General features: G+C 41.6%; 1 protein-coding gene across 1 annotated transcript; it reads left to right on the top strand.

Moving 5' to 3' along the window:
- The first annotated feature begins 821 nt into the window (after nucleotides 1-821).
- Nucleotides 822-11,104, top strand: inka2 (inka box actin regulator 2). The gene is made up of 2 exons (XM_068316141.1): nucleotides 822-1,215; nucleotides 9,754-11,104. The coding sequence occupies exons 1-2, from the start codon at nucleotides 1,144-1,146 to the stop codon at nucleotides 10,993-10,995; spliced, it is 1,314 nt and encodes a 437-aa protein (XP_068172242.1). The 5' UTR covers nucleotides 822-1,143; the 3' UTR covers nucleotides 10,996-11,104.
- The last annotated feature ends 9,256 nt before the right edge of the window (nucleotides 11,105-20,360 follow it).

Genomic DNA, 20,360 nt, shown 5'->3' with positions numbered 1-20,360 from the left:
TCGGCTGGGAGCTGGATGAACATCCACACAGCTGTTTGGAACCGACTGTCCACACCCACTGCATGCTGGGTAAACGACAGTCTCCCTCATCAGTTTTGTGAATATTTAACCTGAGTTAGAGCTGAAATATTCAAAGTTTTCTGCTTTGCATGTAAAACATCTCCTAAAACTAAAGTGTTCAACAACAACATGAGTGTTTGTGCAGCTCTTCCTGCTCTGCTAATAAAGTTTTACATCCAGGTCAGGAAACTGAAGCCTGAGGCTCAGGTGTTTCCTGCCTGACGCGGTGACAGGAAGCTGTCCCTGTGGCTCCTCTCAGCACACGGTTCTCTTTAGACATCCTCTAGAAAACCTCCTCCAGCACAGACTCCAGAATGAGAGAAGAGGAGTTCAATCATCTGACCTTCAACCTGGATCCAAATGCTCCACAGATTTTACTCTTTCTCTTCATTTATGTCATTTCATACATGAATAAAATAAAAAATAAAATAAAATAAAATAAAATAAAATAAAATAAAATAAAATTATTATTATTATTATTATTAATATTAATAATAATAATAATAATAATAATAATAATAATAATAATAATAATAATAATAATAATAATAATAATAATAATAATAATAGTAATATATGAAATAATAATCATAAGAGTTATTAATATCGGATGTCGTTTTGAATGAAACATCCCGTGACGCTCACGGGTTGGAGGAAATTGGATGAACAACGTAAGCGCTCCTCTTGAATGGGAAAATAGCAGCGGAGGAGGAAAAAAAAAAAACCGCAAGCGCACAACCTGCTGACAGCAGCCAACAGCAGCCAGTAAGACGCACAGGGGCCAGCAGAGTCCTGAAGCAGCCATCATCAGGACACCATCGTGTTTACAGCATTTTATTCATTGGGATTTTATTTTTATTTTCTTTATTCTAAGGATCGCGTCACAATAAACCCCAGCGCGCATTCCGGAACAACATTTTGCGCATCTCGTAGCTGGAAATGGGTTTGCGCTCTCCGTGAGAGTGTTTTTTTTTTTTATTTTGTCTGCGCGATAGAAAAGATCTCACGGTCATGTTCGAGCCGCGATAGGTGAAGCATTCCATCTGAAATTGTTGTACCCCCCCCCCACCACCACAAATAAAGATGGAATCACAGCTCTCCAAAGCAGAAAGCAGAAACATGGACGCGTGTCTGAGACGCCTGAAGCAGGAGCTGGTATGTTGGACACTTCTGTTCTTTCATTCAGTCTACTTCAATAACGCGTAATAAACGCGTAATGACGCATTTAAACATGCAGTGTGTCTAAATTAACGAATAACTTCTCATAAATATATATATTTTTAAAGTAAAATGATTTATTTTTACTATTTTTGCGCGTATTGTGTGACCTGGTTGTAGTTTTAAGATCCCCTTTGGGTGGGGGTGGGGGGGTTGCGCGCCTGTATTTTTTAAAATCACGTTTTTTATTCTAAAGCGGTTCTCTGAGCGCAGCAGAAGCTTGGACGCCTTCTCCTCCTCTCTGTAAATGCGTTTGGAAACTAGAAGAGTTCCAGTCGGTTCCTTTTGCTGTGTTAGAAGAAATATTAGAGAAATATTTGTATGATTCAGTCTTTTGACCTGCATTAAATGTGTTCCTGTGCTGCTGCAGACCAGGAAATAAACGGTTTATTATTTGCTGAGGCAGAATTATTCAACTATTTTAAGAGTTGACCACATGTTAGGTTTATTCCTGGAACAGGAATTCAAAGGATTTTCTGCTTTCCCCTCCTTCAGTTGTGTGTGATTTTAAATTTTCTGTTTTATCGTAATCTGATTTTTATTATGTCGGCTGCTCAAAATAAGCAAAATATTGCTTATTGCACACCTGTAATGTACAGTATGTGTGGGGTCTTGAGAGAAGCTGCAGTCTCAGGGAGTTTCACGACATTGGTATTCCCTCGTGTCTCCCTTTCCTCTGGTAAATAAATGTATTTGTTGGTGCCAAACTCACATTTCTATCTCTAAATCCAGTCTTTGAAATGTAAACACAAAAGCTTTGAGCTGCACCCTCACACCAAATCAGTTGGCAGCGACACTGTGGACCAATTTTTGGAAAACGAGCCAGCAACTGGCACAGATTTCATTTGGAATCATCTTCAAAGCACAAACAGATTCCTTTTTCTTTTCTTTTTTGTTTCCATTCAGCCTCACATGGTCGTCTGTTTTGCAACACGATCCACACTGAGATTTGGATGCTCCAAATTAGCCACAAGTCTCTGAAGTGGCTCATTCAGATTGTTTTAAGGGAGTCGACGCTGAGGGGTTGGGGGGGTGGGGGTGTTGCGTTCCAGCTGCCCCATCACACACAGTTTGGTAACATAATAGAAAAACTGTTCCTGCCATGCTGTGGATTAAACAGGCGCCCCACATGGTCCCGTGCTCTCTCTCCGTCTGCACCGTCCCATGTGGGACGCAATCTGTTGTTCAGAAAATAAGAGGCGTCTATGCCAAGGTTGTCCCTCCTCTTTCCGCTCCGAGGCTTCTTCATCCTTCATCTTCATCCGTAAACCGGCTCCATCTGCCACGCAGATCACAAACATCTCATCGCTGACTCACACCTGCAACCTGGAGCCGAGCTGTTCTTCATCACTTGTGGCTCCTCTTCAAAGATAATCGAGTAAAGATGGACCGTATCCAGACGCTTCTTTTGTTCAGTCTGTGGCTCGTTTTGATTGTTTTATTCAAGGTTGGACGGTTCTGATCACAAACATTCATTGATTTGACCATATTACCATTCATTTACCATTTCATCTCACTTTAATATTCTATTAGGTGAGTTTCTTTGCCCCGACCCTGTCCTGATCAGTCATGAGTGTTGCATCCATCCATGATGTCATGCTCACCATCATTGGTCACTGGGTGGAGGTCATGTGTTTCATGTTATATAGTGTTGATATTTGCTTATTATTAACTCACAAAAAGCATCTGTAATGATCTCATCCATTATCATCACCTTTATCGTGCATTTTCCTTTTCCTGATACCAGTAAGAACACGATGTCTGCATTCTGTGGCCCCCCCCCCACAGGGTGAGGAGTCACGAACGGGCCGATCAGACGCCTCCGAACACGTGTTTCAACAGTTTTTAGAGTTTTTAGAGTCATACCTGGTGGAAATGATTCAAAATTACACACAAAGACCTGAAATTGGACACCAGCTCTATAAAACACACATTATGTTTAAATAAGAGCTCAGATTCACACACACACACACACACACACACATACACTGACCTTGATACAGTTGAGCATTCAACGTTTATTTAAAAATCACATAATTACAACTTAATCTCTATTGTAGACACGAAACCCAATGCATTCGGCTCAGATGTGTGTGTGAGCGCTGCATCATGGGTGGGGGGTCAGGATGGGTCAGTCTGTGTGGGGTAGGGTCAAGTCTCTCTGACCTCCACACTGTTTTTGGAGCTTTTTGGTCCTGACTTTGGACTTTTATTAACAGGGTTGTTAACCCTTACAGCCCTGACCTATTTTGGTGGTTTTTTTGGTACTTCTGATATTTGTCTCTATATACCACATTACAAATGATTTAACATACCCATGCTCCAGCTACATGAAGAGATAGTTTTTATTTCCCTATAACTTATTATATTGACATATTGGGGCAAAATAGACACACACAGTCAAATTTGGAAATGGAAGAATTGTATTTTATTGCGCATAAAAACCCAAAACACGCTCATCGAATTTTTTTAAGATAAGACGGCGCAACTTGAAATGCGAAAATTTTGATGCACGTTTGCGTCACATGATAAAATGCACCAATCACGGTACATGTTTGCATCACGTGACAAAATGCACGAATCGCGAGACATGTTCGAATCACATGAATACATGCATCACCGCTTGTACGATGGCGACTACACGGACAGAAACACGGCGCCTGCCGTCTGATTATAAGAAGCCATTTGATCAAATGTCATAGATCAAATATCATAGATCAAATGTCATAGATCAAGTGTAAACGTTTATATCTCCAGTTTTCCGGGGTCAATCGTATCCAAATAAAAACCAGAAGACAGTTTCACATCTCTACATTCACGTAAACATGCGCACAACAATCCATATGACAGACTTCATTTGTTAAGAATGGTTTAAAAACATCATGTGATTTGATCACTGGGGGTGTGATCATGGGGCTGTAAGGGTTCAAGTCCGAGTCTGGTCCTGATGATGTGACGGCAGCAGTGAAAAATGTCTCAGGTTCACGTCTGACTCACCGTTCTTTAAAGAAACAGACATAAAGTCACACTAAAGCAACACCGGCCCTCCCTGCCGGTTTGAGGTGAAGCTCCACACGCTGGGGAGTCTTCTGACTCACCGCGAAGGACTCACACCTGCTTTCCTCCAGCCCTTCAGACGGCGAGTCAAAGCTTTGATGACATCACTGCTGGAGCTGATTTCATATGCGCCAGACTTCCTTCTTTCTCTCACGCCTGAGGCTCATCTTCAAACACAACCGTCAGCGTGGAATTCAAGGATGAACCCGACGAGCGTGAGATCACCTGAGAGAAACCGGAGGGTGTTCTGGAACCATCCAGAGTTCCATCGTGTTTATTACCTCCAGGGGGGGGTGTCAGAACTCTGTACCCAACATGGGACACTATAATGGTTTGGTTTCACGCTCATTTGTTCGGTGGCTCCCCCGCCGCTCGTGTTCTCCAGCCTGCCCTTCCTTCCCCTCCACTAAAATTGGAACCCGGCTCTTGCGGGGGGGGGGGGCAACTGTGGGGCTTTTCTTTGGGTGTTCATTGTGTTTGAGCTAGAGCTGCTCTATCACTTTGTTACAATACACAGGAACTGCTTTGTCATGTGTCACAGGAAGAAAAATCACTGTGAAACACATTTTCAATTGATTGTTTCAGGACAGCTGGGGGGTGACTTCTAGTCTTTCTGCTCCACATTCTGCCTTCATTTGAGGAGAAGTCTGAGTTCACGTTATCCCGTCCCCGTGTTGTTGTGACTTCAGAATGCATGTTGTCGAACATTAATGTGTTAGCGGACCAAACATGCGCTGTGATGCTTAAAGCTTCTATCTGTGTGACCTTTTCCAACATTCTGATAAACTGTTTTTTTAATCCACAGAAGTGCGTGAGTCTCGTAACGCAGCGCACTTCCGGATTACTGTCAGCCAATAGAATGTGCGTACCGTATCATGTGACTACCTACTAAAAATCAAAATAAGGTGAAGCCGGTCATCTTGAAGTGCGAATCTCGAGGGATTACTGTATCTCATCTTGCACAAACATCTTAGTCAACACAATGAATATTATAAGAGTAGAATGTGGGTTAAAAATGTGCCAATTTGTCGCGTCGACATATTAAAGCTACTTTTTCTCCAGGAGTGAACACTTTTCACTCTTTTACCTCCACTAAATGTGACCCTGAGGACATTCAGACTGAACACAGTTACTATAAAGCCCTTTTTACCAGAGTAGCTTTCATGGCCACAGCACTGTCATTTATTTCTCTCAGCCGTTGCTGCACAGCGTTAGTACACCTCTGGGCTGAACGCAGCCGTCTGCCTCACATCCAGCAGGTCAGCCACAGTCAGCCTCTGTATGGACAGACACCCCATTCCTGTCCTCGACCCCCACACAGCCCCCCATTCAGTTTTAATTAGGGTTGAAGGTGGAGAGAGGATGGAGTAACCCTCTAAACAGGAAGAGCTTCTGGGCCTGATAACCTTGGCCTCCCTGTTTGCTCCCCCCTCCAGCCAATAATAAATAAACAACAGCGGGGACGGAGCTGAAATCCAACATGCAAACAGGAACATGCGTGTCGTTCACACACTGACTTGGTTCATGCCAGTCGTGTCTGAACACGTGTGAATCTGTGCGATCAGTGTGTGTTTTTTTGCACAACTATTTCCTGCCTCGCTCCATCACTGGATGGAGGTGACATGAAGGCCACTGGTTCATGAGGTTTACTTTACCTGCATGAATACTGGATGCTTTCAGGATGCATCTTCAACGTCGTTGAATCCTGGCGAGAGAGTATAAATTAAAGAATAAACGGTTTTCATTAAAATGGGCAGATCTTTTTTTTCTAATAAGCCTTCATTCAACATTAATGCAAGACTGTCAGTCGTTGTTCTTAAACTTTGAAGCCTTTGGCTCTTGATAGGTAATTATGTCTGGTTGGCTGGCATCACTGCAGCCATAGAAGAAGTGGGGGGGGGGGGGGTGAGAAGGGGGCATCCAGGGGCATTCTTTCTTCTGTTCATTCAGATTTTCACTTGGATGGCTTTTTATGGTGTTACACAAAAATAAACGTTTGAAGAACGCATATTAACGGCTTTACTTCAAGAAACTTTTTATTTTTATTTTCTTTATGTAATTTTTATTTTTAATTTTAATTTTAATTTTTATTTATTTATTTATTTATTTATTTATTTTAAAGGAACGCCTTTATTTCAAGAAAAGGACTAAATTTCACAAGGATGAGTTAATGATGCCGGTGTTTCTGGGAAATACAGCCAGAAACCCCCACGGCCCCCATTTTAATCCCAGTCCTCTTATTAAATTAGAAAGGACACATCTCTTGTAAGGTGTTCCAATCAGGCCTGTTGTGTTTTCATCCTAACAAGGCCCCTGGGCTGATTCACACTTTGTAAATCTGAGACATCTCACAAGGAACAGCGTCTGTGTTTAAAGTAGAAATCGCTGCGGGACGCTGTTGTGAAGTCACTTTTAGCATCAACGTTCTGGAATGAAAACGTTTGACACAATCAGGTCACCAAGTTCAGCCTGGTGAAGGTGGAGCGATGGAGTCCAGGTTAGCTACTGCAACTCTGTTTGTTCCTTGGGAAACAATATGATTCATTAATGTTGTCCAAGAATAGAAATGCCTGTAAACAGCCCAGAGTGTTTTAAGTAACACGTTTACACATGAATGGAAAAAAGCCGCGTGTGAGCGTTTACGTTGGGTGTGTTTGGGTAACGTGTGCAAACAGGTGTGGCCCGATTACACCGCATGAGAACACGCTACTCAGGATAGCAGCTTCAATGTGTTTAAATGGTCCAGATTACACCAGCAGCTCCGATTGTGGTAATCCCCACAGCTAATCCCTACATAAACTATGAGTTGTAACAACAGTAACCAACTTTTCAGCAACTGTTTTGTTGTGACGGAAAGTGAACTGTAATTATGAGCTCTCTCCCAGCCTCTCCTGGGACTTATAGCTAATGAAGTCAGCCATATGTCCCAGAGACAAAGACCAGAGACACCCTGATGGTGATAATTACACGAACCTTCACTAGATAATTTAGAGATCTGAGAGAAGCTCAGGGGCTTTTGTTCCCAGCATGTGCAGTGATAGGGTTATTATCTGATCTTAAGTCTGTTCATGCACTGGTAAACCCACTCATCCATATGGCTGTGTGTTAACCCAGTGTGTTAATGGTTTAGGGAAGGGGTGACAAACTCTTTTTCACTGAAGGCCACATCAGGGGCCAGATTTAGCTAATAAATGTAACTAAACACAATGTAACATAAATGTAACTACTACGTAATGTTAAAAAACTGAATTTATTACTTATTCAAGTTACAAACATTACAGTTACACAGAAAAAAATATGTTTGTTTCTCTGTTCTAACATAAATCCTTTTCATTTGTCAGGTTATTAAACCCACAGAACTCCATCAATCAAGGATCAAACTATCAATCAATAAAGAAAAATAACATCAGACACAAGTTTGGACGTTAACTTTGTTCACAACATTTAGTCAGGGTTAAAATGGGCTGAACTACTGCATTGTGGGAAATGTAATTTTCAGGTCAAAGCACACTTTTGACCTATTTATTTTAGACAATCGTTTGTGCTCTCTTGGGCCACATAAAATGATGTGGGGGGCCACATTTGGCCCCCGGGCCATGAGTTTGACACATGTTTTAGACAAGAAAATGTGCAAACTTTTGTACAGATTTGTCACCAACTAAACAGCAGCAATAATGATAAAGTGTTATAATAGTGTTATAACATGTTATAACATTGTAAAGGTGTTAGGTACATATTGTGAGAAATAGCAGAGCCTTTCGTTACAAGCCCTGATGATCAACTTGTCACAGAAGAGCGGCAAATATACCCAGATTTCCTCTGATTTTGGGTTCTTCAATGTGTATTCACATAAAATTAATAATTAATAAGTTAATTTAATTAATTGATAAGTTAGGTTAAATAATAAAATGATCAGGAGGATAATCTAAGGAAATAAAATTAATAAGTCGTGTATAGTAGGTGTATAGTACGTAAGATCATACTCTAAAAGGTTTTGTGTAGTCAAATATAATTTGATAGCAGAACAAATATTTACAGGCTTCGTTAAGTGTTCATACAGCACCAGCGTCAAACCTGAGTATCTGTTACGTCTGTCAGATTTCCCAGAAAACCCTCTGCGGCGTCTCTTTCTCTCACTGTGTTCATCGCTGCCTTTGTTTGTGACTGCCATTTGTTCAACACGTCTACTTTTCCCACCTGGGGTTGAAAACAATCCTTGCTCCCCCAAGATTAAATATCACAGCCTCTAACCTCCTTCTGTGTTCTTATGGTGTCATCCATAATTAAACCCATCAACAGTTTTCTCCTCAGCATCCAAACATATGGCGAGGGATCCCTTCCCCAACCTGCTCCATTCTCACCATCCCGGCTACCCAGAGTCTCCCCTCTTGCTCCTGTCATTGTCAGACCATTTCCGCCTGAGTAACCCCCTACCCCCCCATCGTTTGGATGTATTAGCCTAGATAGGAAGCTCTGATTGGCTGCGATACCCAACAATGTTCTCTTATTGGAGAAGGATACATATAGAGGTGAGAAACAGAGACTATCAACAGAGTCAGACAGACGTATCCACACCTCCTGCTTGGTGACGGTAAGAGATGTATTATAAGGGCAATTAATATTTATTTCTGTCTTGGTAACAGATGTCTGTGTTGCTGCATTTATAAGTTGTTTATCAGTTTCATCTTTCCCACTAGGTGTGTCTTAAAACTTTCTCACCAGGAGTTACCCCCCCACACGTTACTCCAAATTCCTTGCATGCTTTCTTTCCTCTTCCATTTTTTGCAAAATCAGAAGGGTTCGCTACAGATTTGCTCATCAATCAGCTGCTACCTTTTGGCGATGTGGGTGTGTTTTTTTTTAAACGTGTTATGATTCAAAGTCTAGATGGAGGCGTGGATGATTCAGGCAAACAAGTCAAGACACGGGTCACGATGTTGCCTTAGGCCTTTCTGTTTGCCTTCAGGAGGAGGTGGTTAGATCAGGTTTTTAAACACGAGAACAAAAAGAGAGAGGAGTAACGTATGATTACTGCTGCAGGGGGAGAAGTGGGAGTGTAGAAAAAATGCAAAGGAGCAAAGGAAGGATCAAATGTGGACTAAATTAAATGGATGGAAACTGGAAAAGGCTGAGATAGGAAGAGTGGAAGAGAAAGAAAATGCAAGCCAGTCTGTTTCACAGCTGTCATAGGCTGGATCGTGTCTCATATGCTGACCATATGGGGCCCTGGTCATCCAAAGCCGCGTTACATGACCCATAATTAAACACGGTGAGCAGACTGAGACAAACAAAAGAGAAGTCTCAAAGGCAGGAAACTAAAAAGCAGGATTACAGCAGTGATGTGAAGCATAACTTGACATGTCAGATTCTTCTTCTTCATCATTATCTCCTCCATTGATGATCTTTGTCTCTCTCCAGGTGTCTATGAAAGAAGCCGGAGATGGCCTCCATGCTCAGATGAACTCCATGATGGGAGCCCTTCAGGAACTGAAGCTCCTACAGGTTCAGACAGCTCTAGAAAACCTTGATGTTTCAGGTCGACCCATTAACCGAAGTCTTCCACGCTCTGCTCCACCAGCGTCACCTCAAGCATCAGCTACAGCAACTTCAACCTCAGGCAATTATCGCAGGACTTGCTTTAGCCAAACTGTGCCTGAAGAACCTAGCCTGAGTCTGTTTCCAAGTGTGAGGTCCTCACAGAGGAGTGGAAACACCTTGAGCCTTGATGACAGGAGTCCATCTCTAAACAGAAGCAGCCTAGGACCCTCCTCTTCCTCTTTGGCGTCTAGTCTTGACAGTGAGATGAGTGACAGAAGCATGAGGAGTGGCCAAAGCTTGCATGACCTTGAGTCTATACCCAAGAGGTGGTCAGGATACGCTGCTCCACAAGTGGATTTCTATGGACCAGTGGTGGGTAACCCTCCACCAGAGCCCTATCCTCCCCCTAAAGCTCTCCATCACGCTCAGTTGGTGGACCTCCCTGGGATCCTGTACAACCTGTCTCGAGAGGGTCCTTCACTGGACAGTGACTACTCCAAGGACAGCACAGACAATGACAGTGACTGGACTTCTTCCCTCATGAGCGGCGGCCGCAACCGTCAGCCCTTGGTGCTTGGTGACAATGTCTTCGCTGACCTTGTGGGCAACTGGCTGGACTTGCCAGAGGTGGAGAGAGAAGAAGGGGAAGAAGACCGGAGGAGTGAGGACAGGATAATGGATTTAGGGGTAGACAGACCAGACTCTCCAGCTCACCCTCTGCGCCTCAGCCGCTCACAGGAGATCTGCAGGAAGTTTTCGTTAACTACAAACATCTTCAAGAAGTTCCTACGCAGCGTCAGGCCGGACAGGGACAAGCTGCTCAAGGAGAGACCAGGTTGGATGGCTCCTGGACTGTCAGAGAGTGACCTCTTCAAAAGGCCAAAGAAACTGGCCCCTAAAAGTTCGAAACACAGCTTTTACCTGCCGTTTTGGTCCAATGCACAGCAGGGCAAAAACAGGCCATTTCCTCACTTGTGTGAGACAGATGGGAACCACCATTACCAGTTCCCCCAGGTCCACCAGCCGCCATTTGCAGGAGTTTATATAGACAGGAGACAGTCGGAGACGGGTCTCAAGAAAATGCAGCCTCTATTTGACTACAACACAGCTGTGTGGGTGTGACGGCGAGGCCAACAGACTTCCAGTGATGCCAAACTGAATGAGTGACAGGTGCTGTGGAATTAACCCATGTGAATGACTGAATGAAAGGCTTGCAGTTATTGTCCAAAAATGGACAGATGAACAGTCAAGAATATCAGTCCAACAGTTGGTTTGACAATCCTTGTTTGGTGTGTGTGTGTGTGTGTGTGTGTGTGTGTGTGTGTGTGTGTGTGTGTGTGTGTGTGTGTGTGTGTGTGTGTGTGTGTGTGTGTGTGTGTGTGTGTGTGTGTGTGTGTGTGTGTGTGTGTGAGAGAGAGAGAGAGAGAGTTAAAGATAATCTTTATGCTGCAGGTTTTGTATTTTTCAGTGGTCTTTGTAAGTGAGTGTGCATGTATGACAGGGTTATATCTAGCTTTTTAGGGGGGATATCTTTACAGACGGTACATCTTTTTCAGAATGTCACCATCACAGATGTGTATTTTTCACACTGTATATATGTTGAAGGAAATTTTAACTTCATTGTTCAATATACAGTATATACTACATGTTGGCAGTTATGAATACACACACCAACGTTCACACTGCCTTGTTACTCTTTTTGTGATGCTACAAAGCAGCTGTCACTGAATGCACTGCCAGTTAAATACAGTCATATGTTGTCTTACGTTTCCAACGAGCCATGACGCTGTGGAAACTCAGGTTTAACTGAACCCATCGGTCTCATTCACCTTGCTCAGGGAATGCATGCTCTTTTGACTAAGGAAGTCTTGCCTCTTCTCATTTTGCCTAGAAATAGCAATATGGTGCATGACGAGTTCAAAGACTGCAGATTTAACTTCTGAGATTTGTCCCTTGTATTCAGCAGTGCTATTTGTGATGTCGGAATACACATTTTTCTTGGCTGCTGTGCAGACATGGTACATGTTGAGTCAACTGTCCAGGGTTATGCAGAGAGAGGAGGGGGTACAGATGACAAATACAGAACTACTAACTAGCTTCTATCTGGTGCACAGTCATGACATAAAACTGGATCATTGCAGGTTGGGAGGAGATGCAGAAAAAACCTAACAATGATGATAATAATGATGTTAAATACTGTATATATGGGCAAATACTTTGCAGGGTGTGATGATGAGTTGGTTGAGACACTGATGGGAAAAGCCTGTAACAACTATCACATGTTCCAGACATGAAAATGTGCAAATTTTTGTACAGATTTGTCACCAACTAACCAGCAGCAATAATGATTAAGTGTTATAGTAGTGTTATAACATGTGTTATAACATGCTATTATAGCATTATAATAGTGTTATAACATGGTATAACACTATTGTAGTGTTATATTAGTGTATTATAACACCATTATAGTGTTATAATAGTGTTATAACGTGTTATAACACTGTTATAACACATTATAACATGTTATAACACGTTATAACATGTTATAACACTGTTATAATATTGTAATATCTCAGTGCATGGTCCTTAGAATTCTGCACAAATAATTATGTCACAGTCTTTTTACAGTTCATATAGACTTTGGCCTACAGTATATATTCTCTTGTATAGTCAAATGTTTTGGTGTTTTTCATTTTAAGAGAGAGCCCCTCAGGACGGTACCTGCTCTGACTCAAAATACGTCATTTTCATAAAGGTCCACCATTGTCCAAGGACAATCTGAGATTATAATTATTATCATGAAGCAAACAGCTGACTTTGACCAATCAGCTGCCACGGATTAGGCCGCAGGACTTTTGAGTGTCTTGGCCAGTGGATCCATGTGGTGCTGTCAGGATCCAGGTCAAACCATACATTTTAGAGGGTCCAACGTACACAGAAACCACTATGGAGCACAGTCTGTGATGTCATGTCATATCATATCATTTGTTCTCTCCTGTACTGGACACTATTATTTTTAAGATTAGTGCTACCGGAGTGTCACAGACACACAAACGTTCATTTTGGGATGAGGTGATTTGTCATTTTCATTGCGAGATACTGTCAACGGCAATACTATTGTGCATCCCTAATATGTTGGTAGATGTATTTTTTATTTTATGTGTCTCAGTGAAATTTTCAGCACTGTCGTTGATATTCTTCATCAGGGTTCTGCGAACCTTCAGTATTGATTTTGTGTCATGTGCACAATAAACCGTCACGGACTCTTTGTAAATTAAATTTTCAAAAACAAATTTCTATGCGTCTTTACTCTTCACAACATTTTAAGAGAGGAGGACAAACATCTTGCAACCAGCTTTTGCTTCAGCGTAAATCTTGTTTCTGCTCTGCAAAGCCATCACATTTCTCGCTGCCTGAGCGCCACTGCTCACGAGATTGATTCTAAATCTGAACACACACTCCATCAGCATCTTCAATAAATAAATAAAAGCTACGCAAACTCAGCAGCACAGCAGTTTATCACAGACTATTCATGACGCTCTACCCCCCCTGCTTTAGATGCACTTCTGATAACATAAATCAGTTTATATTTCTGTCCCTTGAGGAACATAAAATACCGCCTTCAGCAGAGATACTGCACTTCTTATCCTTAGAGTATAAATTAAACTTCTAATCTGATGTTCTGTGGCCGTCGCAGAGCTCAAATTTCATTGTTCCGGAAGAAATGTTTGACATGTGCTGATTCCAGCTTGTCTGATGATGGGATATAATAATTCTTCTGAATTGATATCATTAAGATTAACACCCTTGGATTTTACTTTTGCTTTAATACAACAGATAATTTTAAAATTCCCCTATCCAGGAAATTTGTTCCAAACAGTCTTTTTTTATGCTATTTTCTGATGTGTTTAGATGGAATCATGAGAAAATCAGCTAAAACAAATCTGAAAATCATCTAATAGTCAACATAGTGATGAGCTGTGGTCGTTTTTTTATGATAGACGGCTGGACATCGCTGTCATTGTGATTTGAGATTAATTTATAACATATACAGACGTATATGAACTCTGTGTGTGTGTGTGTGTGTGTGTGTGTGTGTGTGTGTGTGTGTGTGTGTGCGTGTGCGTGTGCGTGTGCGTGTGTGTGTGTGTGAGAGAGAGAGAAAGAGCAACAACAGCTGCAACTATAGTCTCCTCTCTTTCGGCACAGTTTCCTCCGGGGTCCCAGCAGTGAACACGGAGTTTCTGACCAGCACAACCCCCCCACACACACCGCCTCCCCCCTACTCACCACTCCCCCATCCCCTCCTCCCCGGTCCCATCTAGTCAGCTGTCGCTCTCTCACAGCCTCACAACACTTCTCTCAGCCCCAAACTGGGGCACGAGCGGCACAGTCACACAACTTTACTAGTGAGTTGATCTCAGAGCCATCTGAGGTCCGAATCCAGTGTATCTGTGACTGCAACCTCTCACCAGAACAGAATGAATGAATGAATGAATGAATGAATGAATGAATGAATGAGATTTATGCATCTTCCAAATTATTCCAGAGTTTAACTCCTAGCTCAGACACACATCTTTGCCTGACATTTGTTCTAGCTTTAACAGACTCTAATCGTAATAAACCTCAGAGGTTAAATGTGCTTTTTCTTAGCTTGTAAAAGTATTGAATGGTTAAAGGAATGTCCTTATTTACAATTTGAAATACAAGCGTTAACATATTTAACTGACAAAGTTCAATACATTTGATTTTATGAAAATGTCATTAGTATGATCATGAAACCCTACTTTATTAATTAGTCTTATTGCCCTTTTATTGCAATTTAATCAGAGGATCTAAATGTGTTTAAATGTGTTTCCCCAGATTTCACAGCATTAGGAAAGACATGGAAGCGCAAGTGACAAATACAATATGTATTTAGTTTTAATGATGTGGTGCATGACCATAAAAAGTGGATCTTCATTAATGGGGCAAAGTGAATTAGAAATGCAGTGTGTGAGCATGTACATTGTGTGTGTGTGTGTGTGTGTGTGTGTGTGTGTGTGTGTGTGTGTGTGTGTGTGCCGTGACCCCTCTGGGCTCTCGTCTTTCAATAAGCCCTCAGCTGTGCAGACACACAACTCCAGGAATGTGCTCACATTTCACTTTTTATAATTGTCAGCTCTACTCGACGTCCAGAATCGTCGCTCTGTGCGGCTTTTTCTGCAAGAGGTTCCCACCAGAAACACGAGACACACTCAGACACGCTAAGACTAGAAAACCCATAGGTCATTTGTAGTAACACGTAAACACCCCCCACTTACTGAAATGAAAGACTGCGTCTTAAAACCACAAAGCGGGACCAGATTTGGCCAGGAGATAAAGGCGGTGCTGAAAGTAGGCCAAATTATTTTGGATTTAACATCTGGCTGCTCTGCAGTGCCATTCCTATCGTAACGATTAAATCACAATCTCTCCTGCCGTTAATGCACGGAAAGTGGAACTTCACAGACACGTAATGATGTCGCATGAAATATTATTTAACAAGGATCGTAAATGAGGTGCGACAGACGTGGATTAACACAAAAAAATGCATTAATGACGCTTTAAGAGGCCGACGGGAACACGTGGCTGTATTTGTGTTTGCATGTGGATTCAAACATGTTCAACGAGGAACGAATTAATCATTATGGATTCATCCATCCATCCATCCATCCATCCATCCATCCATTCATTCGTCCATCCATCCATTCAGATTCAGAGGTGCTGAGTCTCATACCAGTCTTCAACATCTTGAAGCGAATTGAAACACATCATCTGCAAAGAACAGAGATGCTTTTTCAAAATTCTGCTAATCGGTCTCTCGCCTCAAGATTCTGTCCATAAAAACCACAAAAAAACATTTCCAGGAGGCTGAAAAGTGTGATACTTCATTAAGGGTGTATGCATTTTAAAGGAAAACACTGTAATACTGGGACACGCTGCAAATCAATCCACAAGCTTTTCGGTACTGAAACTTATCATCATGGGAACGGAGAAGGTTGATGAGGCGTCTTTTAACAAGGAGATCTGATGCTTCTTGTCCCTTCATCGTGTGACTTTAAATAAAAACTAAATAAAATAAAATAATAAATAAAATAAAATAAAATGAAGTGAAATTAAAAAAAACTAAAAGACAATAAAATGTCAAAAATAAACATTTGTAGACTGTAAACTGAAGACCACCCTCCTGTGAAGCCTCGATGGACGCCTTCAGATGCTCCGACAGGTGAAGCAAACACTCAGAATGTTTCCTCCTGCCTGCTGGGGTTTTATGAATGTGAGGAATTCATTTTGTATTTGTACAAATGCAGTAGGATGTTGTTCCAGCTCCGCCACACACGAGCAGAAGACCTGCTGGTGCTGTCGTTTCAGGACCTCCGGCTCTTTGACTCCTGCTTCTTCCTGCTAACCAGATCTTCTTGATGAATTGAAATGAAACATGTTTGAGCTTTGTGCCGAGTAGGCACTTTTTTCTTCATCTCATTTTGATATAAATCTCATTTTTAGACGTGTAAAATGTATTTTTGGAATGCAATAACGTGCATCTGGAATTATATTTTTACATTTCACTGAATTTCATTGCAACACCTCTTCTGTGATTCCATTATGAAGGTAAAACATTTGGAAAATTTATCAAAAATGTGAGAATTTGTGTTTTGGTTGTTTCAGACCGCTGGGCTTACGACACAAATGATGTGACTAAATTAACAGGAATATTACTCTATGGCAGTAATAGCTAACAGATAATCCAGGAGTGATAATCAGACGAGTCAGTGACGAAATTAACTTTAGTTTCAGTCTGATGAGATTATTTTAGTCTTATTTTAACTTTTATTTCACCAGTAAGTCCCTTGAGAAGGAATCTCAGCGGCGTCAGGCTGTTCATCATCTCTGAGCAGGTTGGTTTCCTCCTGTCGGTCGCAGCCGTCGCCCCTGGTTACAGCGAACACATCGCTGAACATGACCAAGTTACACTGGGATTAGAGGTGACTCCTGCTAATGGCTCAGCAGCCATCGTTTAAACCCCCCCACCCCCCACCCCCCCAACAACAGACACCTCAGTTCTCCTGAAGCCCTTCAGATCCCCCCCAAAACACTTCAGACAGGAAATAAATGAGCCGGTCCTCATCTCTACAGGGTGTCCTCATGAATTGGCTGTTTGGAGTCACACACACACACACACACACACACACACACACACACACACACACACACTCACACACACGACTCCAGGGGGTCGCTGCCTCTTCCCCACTTTCATTTAATGATAACTGTGAGCCGCTGGGGGGGTTCCTCATCCTCATTAATCCAGATTAAACACATAATCCCAGTTCTGACTCTCAGCGACAGACCGTTATTTATTTAGTGCTGCATCTTGTTACTCAACGTATGTCCCCAATAATGACAATTTTATTATTTAATCATGTCTATTATTGGGATATATTTTTAAAATGTGTTTTTCCTTCACATTTCAGGAATTTTAAAAATCCATCCTTGAGTCGATCTCTGTCGTCTGACGTTAAAATCATTCTCTCCAAAACCAACGAACCGACCGACTGTCCCCCCACATTTCCCCCCGTGCCTGTCTCAGTGTCAGAAGAGGTTTTTAAATAGGACGTAAAGTTTGGGAGAGAAATAGAATCCGTTTCCAGGCTGGAGAGGAGAATAATCCGCTCCAATCTATGTCAGGCCGTGGAGCTGGAGATTATTTCTAATGGGACATTTAAAAATCTGAAATTAAACACATGAATAGATCTGATCACTTCCTAGTGTTCTCAACAGAAATAAACACTTTGTGTGTCCTTTTCTTTTCCAAAGGCCTCTGGAATCGGAGGGGGGGGTTCTGTTTTGACACTAAATCTGCTAGCTAGGTGTGATTTCATAGCTTTGGTGAATCTGAGTCAGGGGGTGTCAAACTCATTTTCAGCATAACAGCTGTCCTCAGAAGGCCAGATGTAACTAATAAATGTAACTAAATGTAACTCAGTGTAATGTAACTAAATGTAACTACTCCTTAATGTAACTAATAAATGTAACTAAATGTAACTCAGTGTAATGTCACTAAATGTAACTACTCCTTAATGTAACTAATAAATGTAACTAAATGTAACTCAGTGTAATGTAACTAAATGTAACTACTCCTTAATGTAACTAATAAATGTAACTAAATGTAACTCAGTGTAATGTAACTAAATGTAACTACTCCTTAATGTAACTAATAAATGTAACTAAATGTAACTCAGTGTAATGTAACTAAATGTAACTACTCCTTAATGTAACTAATAAATGTAACTAAATGTAACTCAGTGTAATGTAACTAAATGTAACTACTCCTTAATGTAACTAATAAATGTAACTAAATGTAACTCAGTGTAATGTAACTAAATGTAACTACTCCTTAATGTAACTAATAAATGTAACTAAATGTAACTCAGTGTAATGTAACTAAATGTAACTACTCCCTAATGTTAAATAACTCTGAATTTATTACTTATTCAAGTTACAAACATTACAGTTACACAGAAAATAAAATTTATAACATAACTCCACCAATCAAGGATCAAACTGTCCGAGTTAATGCATTATGGGAAATGTAGTTTTTGCTCAAAGCACACCTACAATATTTCGTGCACTATAAGGCGCACTGGACTATCAGGCACGCCTTCAATGAATGACCTGTTTCAAAACTTTTTTAACAAATAGTCAGCAAATGATGACCTGATAATACAGATTATTTAGATTCAAACATATTTGACGTAAAATTGGGAAGTCTTTCTTCTTACTGCTTTGTTCTTTTCTCCTCCCTCCTCAACAGACGGGTTCACTAATGGTGAACCCAGTTCTGTCTTGTGTCATTACAGCTGGAGACGTGTGTGCACCGTTCTGCATCACCAAACGTCTCTAAAGAGGAGGAAGAGGAGCAGATTAAAACCCAAAGAGTGGATGAGAAACACAGATTATTATCATTAAAAAAAATTCAGTAATTATCTCTGTGGACTTTTCTCATACCACTGCAGTGACTCACCAGTTTGATTCCTGGTGACCCAAATCCTGACACTGAATCAGGATTATTCACTGTCTCTGCCTCCAAGCCGAAGATCAGGTAAATTATTCAAACATGAGCAAAGATGAGTCAGAAATTTAAAAATTCAAGTCTTACCCCAGTTTTAAGGTTATCCGGAGACAAATTAATCTACTCCTCCTTTTACTCATATACATTTCCCTGCTCTGGATCCTCCACAATATGGATATCTCCCATCCTATTTCTGTCATTAACCGTCTTCCTTCCTTCATCTTCTAGTCCTTCATCTCTTTTCCCCCCAATATCCTCCAACAGTTTCTCCCTCCTTCTCTTATCGCCTCCATTCTTCACCTCAGTGACAGATCATTGTGCTCGGAAACGAAAGCCTGGAGTCACAGAAACACACACAAAACATCTCAGCTACATCTCAGCTATATCTCTGAAACGCTGATAGTCACAGCTGAGGCCCTTTGGACTCTCATTGTCTCACACTGGATGCTGAATAGAAATGAAAACTGACTCAGAGTGTGAACGCTCTGCTGCGTTCATCATGTCAGCGTCTGGGTCTGTTTCACCCAAGTTATGCAAATGACGCTGCTCTAAATTAGCAGGGATTAGTGGAAACTGCAGAGTTTGATTAAAAAAAAATGACTTGAATGTTCCCAGGAGATATTTTCTTATGCTTAAAACAGACATTGATGAATGAATCAGTGAAATTATAACTGCAGATCATATAAGAGAGACAGGAGAGTGTAAATACCCACAAAAACGTCTTTTTCTTTCCTAAAAGAAGACGTCCAGACGTCATGTGGTGCTGTTTTATCACATCAGGGATCCCATTCAAAGGAAACCTGTTGATTCATTTCTCTCCACATTCCACTTAAAATTACAATATAATCACTTGAAGCATGAGGAAAAACACAGCGGCCTGTGTGTGACGGACGTTTTGCCGGAACAATCTCTGTGTTGCATCATTTTTAGGATGTGAGAAATCATCTGCAATAGCAGAAATAAACTGTACACACAGCTCTGGGTAAAAACACACACACGCCAATTGTCTGACCTGCTCTTCCATTCTGTTGTAATTCTTTGGCAATGAGTGCAACCCAAAGAAAATGTGAGCGAGGAGGGAGGGGGGGTGGGAGGAGAGGACGAGCAGCATCTCTGCCCTTCATTACAGTCTGAATACGAGGAGGAAGAGGAGGGTGATGGAATGAAATGAGACGTCCACCGTCGGCCCCCGAGGACGAACAGAGTACTGGGGAAGCCAGTGTTGTTATATGTGTGTAGTAAAATGTGTGTAGGGAGCAGGGTAGTCAATGGTCCTCACTTTGCCTCAGCCTCCCCCAGCCATGTGACTAACTGCCCCATATATCAAAATTTAACAATGTGGGTTTCAGTTCTAACCCTCACAGGGCAGTTTAGACGCAGCCCTGCCCCGGAC

The sequence above is a fragment of the Antennarius striatus genome, chromosome 5 (genome assembly GCF_040054535.1).
Source record: "Antennarius striatus isolate MH-2024 chromosome 5, ASM4005453v1, whole genome shotgun sequence".
Taxonomy (NCBI): domain Eukaryota; kingdom Metazoa; phylum Chordata; class Actinopteri; order Lophiiformes; family Antennariidae; genus Antennarius; species Antennarius striatus.
This window is presented reverse-complemented; position numbering and strand designations above follow the sequence as displayed.